Source organism: Acomys minous, assembly GCF_964271855.1.
Source record: "Acomys minous genome assembly, chromosome: 9".
Classification (NCBI taxonomy): Eukaryota; Metazoa; Chordata; class Mammalia; order Rodentia; family Muridae; genus Acomys; species Acomys minous.
In genome coordinates this window covers 80105421-80121341 of record NC_140490.1, presented here as the reverse complement: position 1 = coordinate 80121341, position 15921 = coordinate 80105421, and the positions used below count along the sequence as shown (strand labels likewise).

At 54.3% G+C, this 15921-nt stretch overlaps 1 protein-coding gene across 3 annotated transcripts; it reads left to right on the top strand.

Moving 5' to 3' along the window:
- Positions 1–3148: 3148 nt before the first annotated feature.
- C2CD4C (C2 calcium dependent domain containing 4C) lies at positions 3149–6345 on the top strand. Of its 3 annotated transcripts, XR_014781572.1 has the most exons (3): positions 3149–3400; positions 3807–6279; positions 6310–6345. XR_014781572.1 is itself a non-coding variant. In XM_084794625.1 (2 exons), the coding sequence occupies exon 2, from the start codon at positions 3835–3837 to the stop codon at positions 5101–5103; it is 1269 nt and encodes a 422-aa protein (XP_084650751.1). In that variant the 5' UTR covers positions 3149–3267; positions 3807–3834; the 3' UTR covers positions 5104–6313. The 3 variants fall into 3 exon arrangements, 2 of the variants coding, with proteins under 2 accessions (XP_084650751.1, XP_084650750.1); XM_084794625.1 differs by having other exon boundaries at positions 3149–3267; positions 3807–6313; XM_084794624.1 differs by having other exon boundaries at positions 3807–6313.
- Positions 6346–15921: the final 9576 nt, after the last annotated feature.

Sequence of the window (15921 nt, the reverse complement as noted above, 5' to 3'; positions counted from 1 at the left end):
TGAGTGGCTGGGTACCACCACAGAGAGCTGTGTGAGGCCATAAACTTGGTTTCCAGTGAGAAGAATCACCATGGCAGGAAGTGACTGTTGACAGGACAGGTACGTCCAAGGACCAGGAAGAGGCAATGTAGTTAGATTCTGGAACCTGCGTGAAGGAGCGAGCATTCATTCATGAAGCCATCTGTAAGCTAGGCCTTCCCGAGGCTCCGTGCCCATCCTCTCGGAAGCCATGTCTGGTGTCCTTCTGGGCATGTCTGAGGGAGTCTAGGGATCACTGTGCAGGAGACGCACACTGGGAGAGCGGGCGGCTAGCTTCTTATCCATGGTGAGGGGTGGCAAGGATGGCAGAGCTGCCAGGCTCATCATCTCCCTGATTTCTGGTCCAGGAGAGTCTAGGGTACCCATATCAGCAGGGACCAAGAAGCCCACATGCTCGGCTGCTGGTGGTGGTGGATTCCATGGGAAGTCCGTCCTACTTTTCATACAATCAACTACTCAGTTAAACATTTGCCCCGAGGGATCTTGGGGTGGGCGGAGGAGAGTTCCAAAGTCCAATTCTAGGTTTGCCTTCCTCTGATGTGTCCAAGCCCCTTACAAAGAGACAGGAGGCCCAGCTCCCTGTGGGCCAGCCGAGCGCTGCACATGGCTAGAAGTGAACAGGCTTTGGAGCGGTCAGGCCCCTATGACCACAGCACGCAGTTTAGAGAAGAGAATGTCCTGGCTACAGCTGTGTGGCCAAAAGGATTGGAGATGTGTCTTCAACCCTGCCTGAGTCTTGAGTTCTATCGTACTGTATTTTATGTGTGTGAGTGTTTTGCCTGTGTCTGCACACCATGTGGGTACTGGAACCTGGGTCCTTTATGAGAATGCCTTCTCTTCAGTGCTGAGTCATTTCTTGAGCCTTGGATAGGAGCAGAATGCCGCACAGCCCTCTGAGAAATGCCCCTCCCGTTGGCCTGGGTGCTAAGGTCACACGGCAGGACGTGGCACGACTCGGGATGCAGGATCAATACAACCTAATCCTGGAGCTGTCTGCATCGTGAACTGAGCCTGAGTCCTGGAGAGAAGGGGTTGGCCACGTCTGTGTGCCTCTGCCCAGCTCAGAAAGCAGCGGCGGCAGCAGCAGACTGCTTTGTTGACCAAGAGGCTCCTGTTTGCCATCTGCCGGCTAGAAGGGCCGGGCTCCATCATCTCTGCAGGGTGGGTCCACAGGGTGGGCGTGTGCTCCGGATACCGCATAGGCCGTCCTTTTTTCTTTCTTTCTTTCTTTCTTTCTTTTCTTTTTTTGTTTTTGTTTTTTGTTTTGTTTTGTTTTGTTTTTGAGACAGGGATTCTCTGTGTAGCCTTGGCTGTCCTGGACTCACTTTGTAGACCAGGCTGGCCTCGAACTCACAGCGATCTGCCTGCCTCTGCCTCCCAAGTGCTGGGATTAAAGGCGTGCGCCACCACGCCTGGCACCTTTCCCCATGGGCCACCGTATAACAGGGTACAGGAGGCAGTGGCTGGGCTCAGCTGTGGGAGCCAGCCTCTGGGGTCTTTTGCTGCTTGGCTCAGGACCCTTGGCTAAGATACTTGCTCATCTACGGAGGCTGGGAGAGGTTGCGAGGCTTGCCTGGCATCAAGGGTGTATGGCCACAGGATGTGAGCCCAGTCGTGCAAGCCCAAGGCAGCCCGGTTCCTGGGGTCTGTGATCCTGGAGCTACCCTTGGTTTGAGGCCTGGCCTGACCCTGCTAGGCCTCTCATAGCCAATGGCAGCTTCTTCTGTTCCCTTCTAGATTTTCTGTAACAGTTTTGTTGTTGTTTCGTTTGTTTGAGACAAAGCCTTACTATGTAGCCTTGGCTGACCTGGCGCTTACTATGTAGACCAGGTTAGCCTCACTCACAGAGATCTGCCTGTCTCTGCTCCCCTAATTAATTAAAGGTGTGTGCCACCACTCCGGGTTTGCTATAGTTTGTCATAGAGAGCCACACACCTACACTGCCACTCGCCTGTGTGTTGCTCTGTGCTACTTGTCTCACTGGGCACCAGCATGTCCATCAGACTGCCCCCAGCATCTGGGTCATTTGGCTATAGGTACCATATAAACATAGGCCCATGGAAGGTGCATCCCCTAAGGACCTGATGCTGAGCTGTTGGAAACCCAGTTTGCAGTCACCAGGCCTCCCTCTGGGCGGTTTCTTACCCCCTGCTGGGTTGCCCTGGGAACCCGAAATGGAGATGGTCATTTAGAAGCTGATTGGGGGGTGGGGGGGGGGCGGAGCTGGAGAGATGGCTCAGTGGTTAAGAGTGATGCCTGCTCTTCCAGAGGTCCTGAGTTCAATTCCCAGCAACCATATGGTAGCTCATAACCATCTAATGTAATCTGATACCCTCTTCTGCAGATAAAGCACTCATATGCAATAAATAAAATAAATAAATCTTTAAAAAAAAAAGAAAAAAAGAAGCTGATTGGGACTCAGTTCTTAATTCCAATCATTATAATTACTATTATTGGTTGAAGAGCAGCTGGCTAGTGAAGGGGTCTGTTGTGTTCCCCAGAACTGAAGGGCGAGTCCGGGACCAGACATGGTATAGCCTGATTCAGCCGTATGCAGTGTCACCAGCCCCCTACCCCTCAGCCTCCCAGTGCAGACTGTATTCGACTCAGTGTAGTACCCGGAGGCCCAGATCAGTACTGTGGGTCCTGCCCAGGACCACAGCCTATACAAGCTGGTATCAGGAGACCCCGTCCAGAGCCCAAGACTTGCCTCAAGTAGATGGATTCACCCCTGGCTTGTACCAGTAGGTTCCCCTAACCCTTACAGAACGCTCTCCCTCTACCAGGAGGTCAGGTCCCACCCACCCTGTACCAGGCAGGTGTCCAGTGCTACCAACCCATTCCGCCCCCCTACCCGGGGCCCGGAACAACAAAGTCCTGGCACTGCTGCCAGCTCCGCCCCTTCTTTAGGCTCCACCCTATTTACCAGGAGCCCCGCCCACCCCCTATCCTGGACCAGCCGCTATCTCCTAGGCCCCGCCCCACATGCAGACCCCGCCCCATATTAGGAACCCCGCCCCGACACCCCACCCTTGGCCAGTTCCGGGAGGCCCCGCCCCTCGCGGACTGCGGGGACGCAGGCGCGCGGCCGCATTCGGAGAAATACGGCTTAGTGGGCGGTTTCCCGCGCCGAGCGCAGAGCTGGCCACTGCGCTGCTGCCTCGCTCGCAGCTGCGCCGAGCCGTAGCCGAGCCCCGCGTTCCAGAGTCGCCGCAGCCCGCGCGGCAGGTGAGCCCAGCGCGCTCCGCGGTGCCCAGACCCCGCGCACAGGGCGTCGGGGGCGCGGTCAGCTCGCTGCGCCGGGCCCAGGGCTGCCACCGCCTCCCCCAACGCAAGGCGCAGCAGCTGAGTGAAGCCACAGGTGGGTGGCAGCTGGGGGCGGGGCCGGGACAGCTCAGGCCTGAGGTTCCTAGGGGACCCTGAACCCTTCAGGTGGGTGGGTGGGTAGGTGCGCAAGATACAGGCCGGGCCCACCTCTTATGGGAGACTGAACCTGCTTAGGGTGCCCCAAGCGCTCAACGTGACCTATGCTGGCCTCGACCCTGACAGGTGGTGACCCCTGAACCAGGTGTCAACCCCATGAGGCCCTGGCAGATGACCCCTGTGGACAAGTGACATCTCTTGACAGTCAGTTGACACCTGGGCACAAATGCCAACCTCTTGATAACCCTAACAGGTTAACCCTTAACACAGGTCCACCCTCTGACAGCCCTGACAGGTGACTTTTGAGCACAAGTGTCACCCTTGACCACTATTTCTCTTCCCAGACGTCCTGGTCTCTTGCCCGTTGTCCTCATGAGAAAAACCAACATGTGGTTCTTGGAACGACTTCGGGGGTCTGGGGAGAATGGAGCCAGCCGCGGTGTGGGTGGCGAGGCTGGGGACAAGGCCTCCAAGGGCCCTCTTTATAGCAACGTGCTGACTCCGGACAAGATCCCCGATTTCTTCATCCCGCCCAAGCTGCCCTCAGGCCCTACAGAGGCTGAGGGGCAGGCAGACCTGGGCCCATCCACCTCAGAGCAGAATCTGGCCTCACCTGGGCCCCGCCGATCACCTCGCAGCCCCCGGCTGCCCGTCAAGTTGGCCTCAGAGAGCAAGAGCCTGTTGAAGGCAGCCACACGACATGTGATTCAAATAGAGAGTGCGGAGGACTGGACAGCCGAGGAGACCACTAACGCCGACCCTCAGGCACAGGGGGCCATGTCATTGCCCTCTGTGCCCAAGGCGCAGACATCCTATGGCTTTGCCACACTGGCAGAGAGCCCCCACACCAGACGCAAGGAGTCCCTTTTCCACAGTGAGCACGGGGCCCTGGCCCAGGTGGGATCCCCTGGTGCTGGGCGCCGCCGAGCAGGGGCCAAGTCCAATGGGGGTGATGGGGGATCCCGGGAGGTTGGGGGGGCCCTGATGAGCCCTGGCCGCTACTTCAGTGGCGGGGAAAGTGACACGGGGTCCTCTGCTGAGTCCTCCCCCTTTGGGTCCCCTCTGCTCTCTCGCTCTGTGTCGCTGCTCAAGGGCTTTGCCCAGGACAGCCAGGCCAAAGTGAGCCAGCTGAAACAGTCTGTGGGGCGCCATGGCTCCCTGTCTGCCGATGACAGCACACCAGACACCAGCCCTGGTGTCCGTCGCCGCTTGACCCGCAGGGCAACCCCGGAGCCAGGCCCTGAGTCTGGCCAGGCGCCACGTGGAGAGCACACCGTTCGCATGGGCACCAGGGGCAGCGTGAGGCTGCTGGCAGAGTACGAGGCGGCTCAGGCCCGCCTGCGTGTGCGCCTGCTGGCGGCCGAGGGTCTGTATGACCGGCCCTGTGATGCCCGGAGCATCAACTGCTGCGTGGGGCTGTGCCTGGTGCCGGGGAAGCTGCAGAAGCAGCGGAGCACCATCATCAAAAACAGCCGCCACCCCATCTTCAACGAGGACTTCTTCTTTGACGGCCTGGGGCCAGCCAGTGTGCGCAAGCTGGCCCTCAGGATCAAGGTGGTTAATAAGGGGAGCAGCCTCAAGCGGGACACACTCCTGGGGGAGGAGGAATTGCCACTAACCTCCCTGCTGCCCTTTCTGTGAGGCCCTCCCCTACATACAGCTCTCAGCCGAGGGGGTGGGAGTGGGCGGAGCTTGTGGCCCAGCGTTCCCCGGCTCTCTTAGTGGATTGCTCTTTTCTTAGAAGATGGGCACGCCTTCCCCCTCCACCCTGTGATCCTGCTTGGCCCATCTCCGTAGAGTTGTGGGGTTCTTAGGGGGCCCCAGGTTCCCCTCACGTAAGGCAGGTGGGACTCAGAGCTGAGTTCACTGAGTGGGAAACTTGGTGTTTTTCCTTCGCTGCAATGGGATGTTTTCCTCCACAGTCTGGTTGCCCTTTTTGTGCTATCCCACAGTCTGTGGGAGGTCATCCTTCCTGCCCAGGCTGGCACCAGTTAGGCCCAGACTCCCAAGCTCTGCCTGTGGTTCCATCCAGAGCCACAGGAGGGCTTGGCCTTCAGGCTGGAGCTGGGGAGGCCAGCAGGCCAGAGTGCACTGGAGCTGAGGGAGGTGGCTTCTCTTGGCTGATGGCTCTCTGGCACAGGCTTCCCGCCACACCTGCTGACCAACCAGAGCCACCTGTAACCCAAGAGCTTCTGCCTCAAGCCTGTGTGGCTCCCTCCCCAGCCGGCAAGCTACAAACCACCTTCCCAGGGTGCCCTTGGCCAGCGGTTCTCAGCCCCAGAGTGTAGACAGGCTGTGGCTGTGGTGGGTGGGAGGGCTCTGGGCTGTGGGTATGTGGCTTTCCTGCACAGAAACCCCGTGTGGCTTGAGATACATGGCTCCTTGAGTGGCTGCTGTGTTTTGTACACTCAGAACAGAATGGACTGCCTTGTTGGGCACTGGTGGACCAAGGAGGCGTCTGCATCTCTTCCCTCTTTTACTATCTCCTCAAACTTCAAAAGCCCACGTCCCTTTAGAAAAGGGCATCAATTGCTTGAACCCTTGAGGCGGGGGCTGAGCAGCTCCTTCCGGTTGACTGGTTTCTGTGTCTGGTCCCCACCATCTCCGGAACTGGGGCATACCAGGGACCTGGGCTGGTCAGTCGGGGAGGTGGGCAGAGGGTCACATAGGTCTCCTGCTGTTTTCTGTCTCTCACCCTCTATGCTCTGTGGGTCCCGTTTACTACACCCTGCACTGTTTGAAATCTTTGTGTTTGCAGTTGACTGTATGTGAATCTTTAAGATGCCGCCTCCCCCAGATGTGTTTGTTTATAATGCTGTTTTTAGTGCAGTAAAGGTGTTTGGGGAGTGCGGGGGTGCAGGTCTGCGTGCACTGTGTTTAATAACAACGGGAGTTCCGCTGTGGATGGCTGGCGGGGTGGGGGAGCCTGGGGTGAAGAAGAGCTTTCTCACACTCCTACTCTGCTGCGGGGCCTGGGGGTGGGGAGTGGGGGGGGGCAGGGAGGAATACCCTGGCCTGTTGTGACTAGGACTCACAGGTCCTAATGCTGGGCTCTGGCCTTAACCTTAAGTCTGCTCAGCCCACGGAGTGGACATTGCGGGTATCCCGGGAGGTGCTGGAGACTGGTCGAGGTTGGGAGTAGAGTCCAGCTGTGCAGTCCCCAGAATGCTGTCCGTTTTTGCATTTTTGGTCTTGCCAAGTTGGGGACTCTTTAGGTACTGTCAGTTGCTTAAACTAGGAACTGGCCTGGTCCTGTCTGGCCTAATGAGACCCCAAGACAGGTCTGGGAGGCTGCTGCCTAGGCAGTAAGCACTTCCTACAGCAAGCTCTCTGGGGCCTCTCAGGTGGAACAGGGTGGGTTTTTTGTTTTGTTTTGTTTTGTTTGTTTTTTGTTTTTTTTTTTCCTGCAGTGCGTCACTGTGTGGGGATGCACCTGACACCTGAGTTGGGACAGGATCATCTAATCCCTGGGAGTCACCATTCCCCACGCACACATGCACAGGGCACCCAGGGTGCTGGGTGAGGGACCCTCAGATGGGCAGCAGACTTTAGGCAGAAAGTCCTACTGCCCCTCTGGTTAATGCAGGCTCCTAACCTCTGTCCTGTGGGTCGGAGGAACCTCTGCTAAGGGGAAGAGCTACCATTACTATGGCACCTGCGGCCTTCTGTCAGCCTGGACATGAGTAACAGCAATGGAAGAAGGCAACTGGGAAATCCCTGACTGGGGGGGGGGGAGGCTGGGCTGCCTGTGTCCATGGTTACGGGAGAGAGCTGAGCAGAACCCAGGCTGGGTGCCCCACTGGCTGAAGCTTCAGAGCTGTGCACTGACAGGCCTCCTAGATTTGCAAGATGGGGCACAGCTCCTGCTGTCCACTCAAGGCCCTGTAGCCTCTCTGATCCCCAGCAAGGGACCCATGTCCCTCTGATCCCAGGACAGGACCCCGTGCCTCTATCTGCCCAGGACTCATCAGTTTGACTTACTGCCCCAGTCCTTATGCTGCCACTGGGGTCCCCTTGCTGGCCCCTCCCGCCAGTGCTCAGATGAGCAACACCACTGAGGCGGAGGCCTTTGGATGTGTTGCCAGGGCAACTGGGCTTCTCCTAGGCCACCTGTGTACCTTTCCAGAGCTGATTCATCTCCTGGAAACAAGTGTTGTGTGTGTCACCCTGACACCCTGTGTGATTCCGAACACTTCCTGGTCTTGGTTTATACACTTGTGTATTTACCTGTGTCCATACATAAGCTGGGTGCGCCCCTGGCTTCCCTGGGCCAAAGCACAGAGCCTTCCCTGGGCCATCTCTGCCTGGAGCTGAGAGCCCCTTTGAGCCTGGTCCTCAGTCTGTCTCATGCTGCCTGGGAGGACACCCAAGGGAGCACGAAGAGTATCCAGCATTACCCGTTGACATGAACACCAGGAGAACTTCTCTCTGCCTTGCAACAGCCAAGGCACTCAGACGATGCGGAGGCAGGTGTGTGTGAGTGTCAGCGCCGTGCGCCCTGCCAGCACGGTGCCAGACCTGCCTCGAAGATGCAGTGCGCAGCCAGGTCCTCATAGGCAGAAGCCTCTCAGTGGATTCCACTCATAGCACCTTCCTCAGAGGGAACTCGCCTAAGGGAACGCAAGAGCTGAGGATGACGGTTCCATCCGTGTTGGTTTCCTGGGCCCAGCTGTGCCTGACTGTCCATGGCTGGGAAAGGTGATGAAGATCCCTCTGTGCTCCAGCGCGGTGACTTCCAGCAAAAATACTGGGGCAGTTAGCCTCATGGCTGAGGGGTGAGGTCCCTGTCCTGGGGCGCCCCAAGACAAAGCAGAGAGGGACACAGTTCCAGAAGCCTGGGCTGTGGAAACTTGCAGAGCAGGGGAGGAAATGAAGGGGGCATGCGCCTCCTGCTTGAGATGTGCAGCCTGCACTGGGACAAGGAAGGGGAGCCTAGGGAGGGCCTGGGTGGGGGGTGGGGACAAAGAAGGGGGCAGAGGGAGGGCCTCCTGCAGTATGGATGCCCTTGCTGGCCCTGCCCCCAAGCCTTCCTCCATCTCTGCCCTACCTGCCCTCCCTAAGTCCACCAGCTGGCAGAGGGTGCCCTCTCTTTTCCACTTGCCTGGGTGGGGTTCCAACTGAAGCACACGATCAGGTTGGAAAGCTGCCCCGTCCCCGTGTGTGTGTGTGTGTGTGTGTGTGTGTGTGTGTGTGTGTGTGTGTGTGTGTGTAGAGGCTTCAGTCCTCACACAGACTCCGCAATCGTAATTAACACAATCGTATTAGGTGGTAATTGCAGGTTGTCTGAGGCAGGGCCTCCAGGGATGGTGGTCCCTTCTCCCTCCATGCTCTAGGTGGGAGGGGCCTTAGCCAGGTCAGCTGACTTTGGGGTTCAAGCTGCTGGAGTTGCAGGGGAGGAGGGGGAGGAAGGAATGGGCCAGGCAGTTGAATAAATACCGCTATAAACAATGAGGTGTTTAAGGTGTGGTTTGTGAGCGGGCCACCTGCTTGTCTGCCACCCCCTACCCCCCCACCCCCCCTCCCAGGCCACTGATGGTAGGCCTCCGGTTCAGGACTGCTCCTCACGCAGCCTTGGTTTGCATCCTGGCAGGTTGCCCCTTCTCTGTGACTCAGTTTCTTCTCCAGCACCCTGCATTCTACCCTGATGGTGCGGTGGGAGGGGGCAGAGACTGACAGGAAGTACTTGTGTTCTGTTGACTGGAGTGGTGAGGTAGGAGTCAGTCTCTCTCATTGCCAGGAAAGAGGGCAGGGCTGGGCCTGACTCCTGTGGGGGTGGGGTGGGGGGTGGGGGGGTGAGGGTGGGGGTGGGGCCCTGCCTCAGAACTCACACGCCACGCCACAGGAGAGCCTTGATCTAGGGCTAGATCAGGAAGGCTCTGGATTTTTCTTAGCCTGAGAAGACATGTGAACAGTTGGCCACCACATGACACAGCCAGCACTCAGTGCACTAGCTGCATGCAGCGGGTGCTCAGTGCATGCTGGCTGCACACAGCAAACAATGTCGTCCGTGCATACAGAAGGCACTCAGTGTTCATTAGTTGGTATCCAAACCTGGATATTGAGTCTCTAGAAGAAGGTGGCAGTCGATGGTAGCTCATGTCCCTGGGATGGTGTTCCAGATGACATTCCCAGCCCTCAACGTGGGCAGCTTAGAGCAACAGATGTGGTGTGATCCCCAAGACAGCTGGATACATTTAGTTACTCCCTTCTGCTCTCTATCAGGTCCCAAAGAAACCCAGGACAAATGGCCAACCCTGGTGCCAGTTAACATGTGGTGCCTGTGCTCGCTGCTCTTCTCAACCCCCTCCCCGCCCCCCTCCCCCTTCCCCTGCCCTGTCCCCTCCCCTCCTCCCCAACTCCTCCCCACCCGCCCACCCCTGCTCCGTCCCCTCCTCCTCCCCCCTCCCCCTCCCCGTCCCCTCTCCTAAACTTCTCCAGCCCACCGCCTCTGACTCCCATAAAAATCTTCCATTTCCTGCCTCCTGGTCCCCTCTCTTGCCCCTCTGTCTTCTCCACCTCTCTTGCTAACCCCTCCCCCCTCCTCCCTGCCCCTCCCCCTCCCTCCTTCCCTCCCCCACCCCTACCCCCTCCCCTTACTGGCCTGGTCTATTCTGCTGGCTGTGTTAAATCCACTACTCTTTTTCTCCCTCTTATTTACAATAAAAACCTTCTCCTCAGCCATACCTTGGAGGGGTCCTGTCCTCACCCTCCACTTACTGGGGCCCTGCTGCCTCGCTGAGGGTAGGCCAGGCAGCCAAGCAGCCAGCCTCAGTGGGACAGGGACAATGTCCCTGTGTGCCTGAACTGCTCACTTGAGTGATCCAGCCGGGACATGGGTGTGTTACTAGCGAGGATGAGGCTGGGGCTTCCTGGAGTGGGAGGGGTGAGTAGCATCAGGGTGTGTGAAGGCTGGTGTCTGAGCTGGGACAGGCCGGGGCCTCCTGCACTTGTTCTGGGTAGCAGCTTTATTTTAAGTTTAATTAATTACTATTATTATATCACTATTACTATTTTACTCAGGAGGCAGACATAAGTGGATCTCTATGAGTTTGAGGCCAACCAGGTCTACAGAGCAAGTTCTAGGCCAGCCAGGGTTACCTAATGAAACTTTGCCTCAAAACCTCAAAAAAGTATGTATGTATGTATGTATGTATGTATGTATGTATGTATATATGTATGTATGTATTGTGTGTGTGTGTGTGTGTAGGCCAGAGGGCACCCCATGGGCGTTGGTTCTCCCCTTCCACTATGCTGGTAGGCCTAGCTGCGAGTGCCTTTACCTATCTTGCCAGCCAAGGTAACGGGTTTTGGTGATGTTTTAGAAGTTCCCCCCCTTGGGGCTGGAGAGATGGCTCAGTGGTTAAGAGCACGGACTGCTCTTCCAAAGGACCCAGGTTCAATTCCCAGCATCCACATGACAGCTCACAACTGTCTGTAACTCCAAGATCTGACACCCTCACAGAGATATACATGCAGGCAAAACACAAATGCACATAAAATAAAAATAAATAAATTAAAAAAAAAAAGAAGTCCCCCTCCTCCTATTGCCAGAGGTCTGTGGGGGCAGGGCAGACATATGGAAGGTCTTACACTGTCTAGTGAGGGGAGTGCAGAGTTTGCAGTGCACGTTTGAGAGACTGAGAAAAGACCAAGGCTATGTCCAATTAAAGCAGCCTGTATTTTGGGGTGCACACTGGACTGGCCAGCCAGCTATCTCACCCTAAGTCAGGATTTGACAGAGATGGTGTTCACAGGGGCCAGAGAGTTGTTGGTTATCCATTGTCAAAAGATAAAAAAGAAAGAAAAGAGAAGGAACAAGAGTTCCATCGTGAGAAAGGGGGTTGCAAGCAGTTTACATCAGATCTGAAAAACAGGAACGTATTCTTAATTATAAATAGGAAATGTTAACTTGCAAGGACTTAACACAGGGCAAACAGGGACTTAATCTTTAACTACAAACAAAAACCTTAACCCATAGAGGGCAAACAAATAATTACAAATAGAAACCTTAATTGGCAAAGACTTAACTTAGGACAAACTTTTTATTTATTTATTTATTTATCTATCTATTTATTTATTAAAGACACAGTTTCTCTGTGTAGTCCTGGCTATCCTGAACTCCATTTTGTAGACCAGGCTAGCTTGGAACTTACAGAGATCCTCCCGCCTCTGCCTCCTTCAGTGCTGGGATTTAGTGTATGCGCCACTATTCCAGGCTAGGAGCTTATTCTGAATAATTGCCAACAGAGCCCTAAACCTGCAAGGCATAATTTTTCTGCCTTGGGCTCCCATTAACTTGTAAGATATATTGTTCCGGGCTGGAGAGTTGGCTCAGAGGTTTAAGAGCACTGTCTGCTCTTCCGAAGGTCCCGAGTTCAATTCCCAGCAACCGCGTGTTGGCTCACAACCACCAGTAATGAGATCTGGTGCCCTCTTGTGGTGGGCAGGATACTGTATAAATAATAAATAAATCTTTTAAAAAAAGATATATTGTTCCTGTTTTTGGTGTCAGACAACATGAAGTATGGAGCAGGCATGTCCTAGGGTGGCCACAGAGGAGACAGAGGCCTCTTGGGACACCAGTGCTTTTTGTTTTTTAATAATACAAATGCTTTATCTAACAGTTGCAGGTCGTCCCATAGGTTAAGTGGTGGATATCTGTTACCCAGCAGCAGGGTCAGCGCAACCTCCCAGCCTCTCTTTCTGACTCCAATAGGGTGAACACATCACGCTCTTGAGTGGGACCTTTGACCTTCCAGATGATAGAGCAGCTGGCATCATCCATAAATTGCACATGCATCTGTGTGCACTGTCCCTGCGAACGGCCCTGCCCAGCACTTTGGTTACCCAAGCCAGCTTGATGGGCTGCATGTAGCTCCTGTCCATGATGGCCGCGATCTGGCAGAGTGATATATCAGTGTTCTTATCCATGGGTGGTGGCCACCAAGGCAAGGTACATGTGATCTCTGAACTCCAAAGGGCCGAGTGCCCAGAATCCGAACGTGTGACAAATTAACAAGAACTGTTTATGCACCCATTCAGTTAGTCTGTGTCTTTTTATTGGAGAGTTGAGACCATTGATGTTGAGAGATATTAATGACCAGTGACTGTTAAGAGTCTTAATTTTGATGTTGGTTCCAGTAGAGCGTTTGTGTGGTTGTGTTTTTTGCAAATGGTGTCATTATCTATTTCCTGTATAGTTTTGGTTGTAGCTTGTCCCTTTGGGGTGGAGTTTTCCTTCTAGTACCTTCTGTAAAGCTGGATTTGTGGAGAGGTACTGTTTGAATTTGTTTTTTGTCACGGAATATTTTGTTTTCTCCGTCAATGGTTATTGATAGTTTTGCTGGGCACTCAGAGGAATGATAGCAGGCTACCAAGAAGAGACTTGATACCCTATGAGCATATACAGGGGGAGGCGATCCCCCTCAGTCACAGTCATAGGGGAGGGGAGTAAGGGGAAAAAGGGAGGGAGGGAGGAATGGGAGGATACAAGGGATGGGATAACAATTGAGATGTAATATGAATAAATTAATAAAATATATTTTAAAAAACAAACAAACAAGAGCTGGTCAGATAGCTGGGTGGTGGTGGCGCACGCTTTTAGTCCCCATACTTGGGAGGCAGAGGCAGGTGGATCCCTGTTGAGTTCAGGGCCAGCCTGGTCTACAGAGCGCTCGTAGGTGTGCACAAAAGGCCCACCCCACAAATCTCGTTCATACTTGCCTTGTTCACCCTCCCTGTCCCCTGTCCCACCCTCCCTCCCTGTTTCCCCCTCCCCCTCCCCAGAGAAGGAGAACCCCCCACCCCCATATCAAGTCGCATCAGGACACAGGGCATCCCCTTCCCCTGTGGCCCATTGGGGAGGCCCTGCCAAGGGAAAGCGACAAAAAAAAGCAGGCAGCAGAGTCCATGTCAGAGCCAGCCCCCACTTCCCTCACTAGGGGACCCACATGATGACTGAGTTGCCATCAGTGACATCTGTGCAGGGGGGCTAAGTCCATGCATGGTCCCTGGCTGGAGCCCCAGACTCCACAGGCCCCCTGGGCCTGATTGGTTGGCTCTGTTGGTCCTCCTGTGGAGCCCCTGTTTTCTCTGAGTCCTCCATCCCGTGCCCCCCCCCCCTTCCCAAGACTCCCTGTGCTCGATCCCATGTTCGGCTGTGGGCCCAGGAGTACCTCTTGGGATGACAGAATAGAGCAAGGGCTACAGCTGCATGACACTATGAGTGTGCTGAGGACATAGAACTAACGTTATAATATAATTAATTCGGTGTTATCTGAATCTTAACTGCAACTACAGAGAAGTTCATTGAGTCTGTACTATTGGTTGCCTATTAGTTAAAGAGAGATGAACAAAGAGTGTGTGGCAGCCGGGCGGTAGTGGCGCACGCCTTTAATCCCAGCACTTGGGAGGCAGAGGCAGGCGGATCGCTGTGAGTTCGAGGCCAGCCTGGTCTACAAAGCGAGTCCAGGACAGCCAGGCTAACACAGAGAGACCCTGTCTCGAAAAAAAAAAAAAAAAAAGAGTGTGTGGCATCTACTCAGCACACACCTGCCGTGGTACCTGTCAGTCAGCATCGTGATGGGAATTAGAGTCACCTTGAGGCCAAGCCGCTGGGGTGGGAAGACCTGACTTAACTGTGGGTGTCTTAGTCAGGTGACGGTTGCTGTGCTGAAACACCACGAGCAAAGCAACTCAGCGAGGATAGGGTTTATTCGGCTTCCACGTCGACATCACAGCCCAGCACTGAAGGACCTTAGGACAGGAACTCAAACAGGCCAGGAACCTGGAGGCAGGAGCTGATGCAGAGGCCGTGCAAGAATGCTACTTACTGGCTTGGTCCGCATGGCTTGCTCAGCCTGCTTTTTTTTTTTTTTCTTGTTTGTTTGTTTTTTGAGACAGGGTTTCTCTGTGTCGCCTTGTTTGTCCTGGACTTGCTCTGCAGACCAGGCTGTAAGGCTCAATTTTCTTATCAATTATATTTTATTATGAACTTATTAAATGAACCTACCTCCCTAACAACCCGACTAACCCAAACATAAGGATATCAGTTCCGATGAATGATTCTCCTGGCGTAGTCAGCAGGATTTCAGCAGACCAACAGTAGGCTGGTCTTGAACTCACAGAGATCCACCTGCCTCCTCAGCTTCCTGAGTGCTGGGATTAAAGATGGGCACAACAACAGTGACACCCAACTTCAGCCTGCATTCTTTCTTTCTTTCTTTTCTTATTTTTTCTTTCTTTAAAAAAATATTTATTATGTATACAGTATTCTGCATGCATGTACACATGCGGGCCAGAAGAGGGCACCAGATCTCATTATAGATGGTTATGAGCCACCATGTGGTTGCTGGGAGTTGAACTCAGGACCTTTGGAAGAACAGCCAGTGCTCTTAACCTCTGAGCCATCTCTCCAGCCCTCTTTCTTTCTTTTTCTTTTCTTTTCTTTTCTTTCTTTCTTTTCTTTTTTTTCTTTTTTCTTTTTTCTTTTTTTAGTTTTTCAAGACAGGGTTTCTCTGTTACACAGAGCTCTGGCTGTCCTGGACTCTGTAGACCAGGCTGGCCTAGAACTCACAGCGATCCTCCTGCCTCTGCCTCCTGAGTGCTGGGATCAAAGGTATGAGCCACCATGCCAGGCTTCAGCCTGCTTTCTTATAGAGCCCCCGCCCCTCCAGCCCAGGGCCACCACATGAGCTGGACTCTCCCTCGTCAATCACTAATTAAGAAAAATGCCTTATAGTTCTGCCTATACACCTATCTTATGGAGGCATTTTCTCAAGTGAAGCTCCCTCTTCTCTGATAACCCTAGCTTGTGTCAGGTTGACATAAAACTAGCCAGCACAGTGGGTTGTGTGCAAAGCACGCACTGTTTCATGCTTTCGGGGCCCTGAACTGAATAAAAAAGAAGATCGTGAGCCTCCACTGGCACTTAGTTCTCTATGGCTGCGATATGACAGTCACCTCAGGCTCCTGCACCCTCACATTGGGAGACAGAACAAGCCTTTCCCCCTTAAGCTACCCTTGTCAGGACATCTAGTCACAGCAGCAGGGACAGTGAGAGTCTGGACAGTCAGTGGTGTCGTTGCTTTGGTGGACTTGACTGTGTGCTTCTTGGATCTTCCAGAACAGTTTGTGGGAGGAGCATGGAGGAGTGGAAGCTGGGCCTGGAAAGCCCGCACGCGTGAGCAGAGCCCGGGCGGCGGGGGGGGGGGGGGGGGGGGGGGGAAGGGGCTGTTTGGATGGGTGCTTGGAGAGCACAAGGCTGGAGAGAATGTGGACGGTAGAGGCCTGCCATGCAGAGTGTTGTTAGATCAGTGCTTCTCAAGCTCCCAATTATACTTTCTTCATATTGGTGGTGACCCCCCAACCGTTAAACTGCTCTGTTGCTGCTTCATCGCTATAATTTTCTTTTTCTTTTTCTTTCTTTCTTTCTTTTTTTTTTTGAGACAGGGTTTCTCT

What these genes read in the sequence shown, in the direction of transcription:
- C2CD4C (XM_084794625.1), top strand. Translation starts at nt 3,835, where the DNA reads ATGAGAAAAACCAACATGTGGTTCTTGGAACGACTTCGGGGGTCTGGG.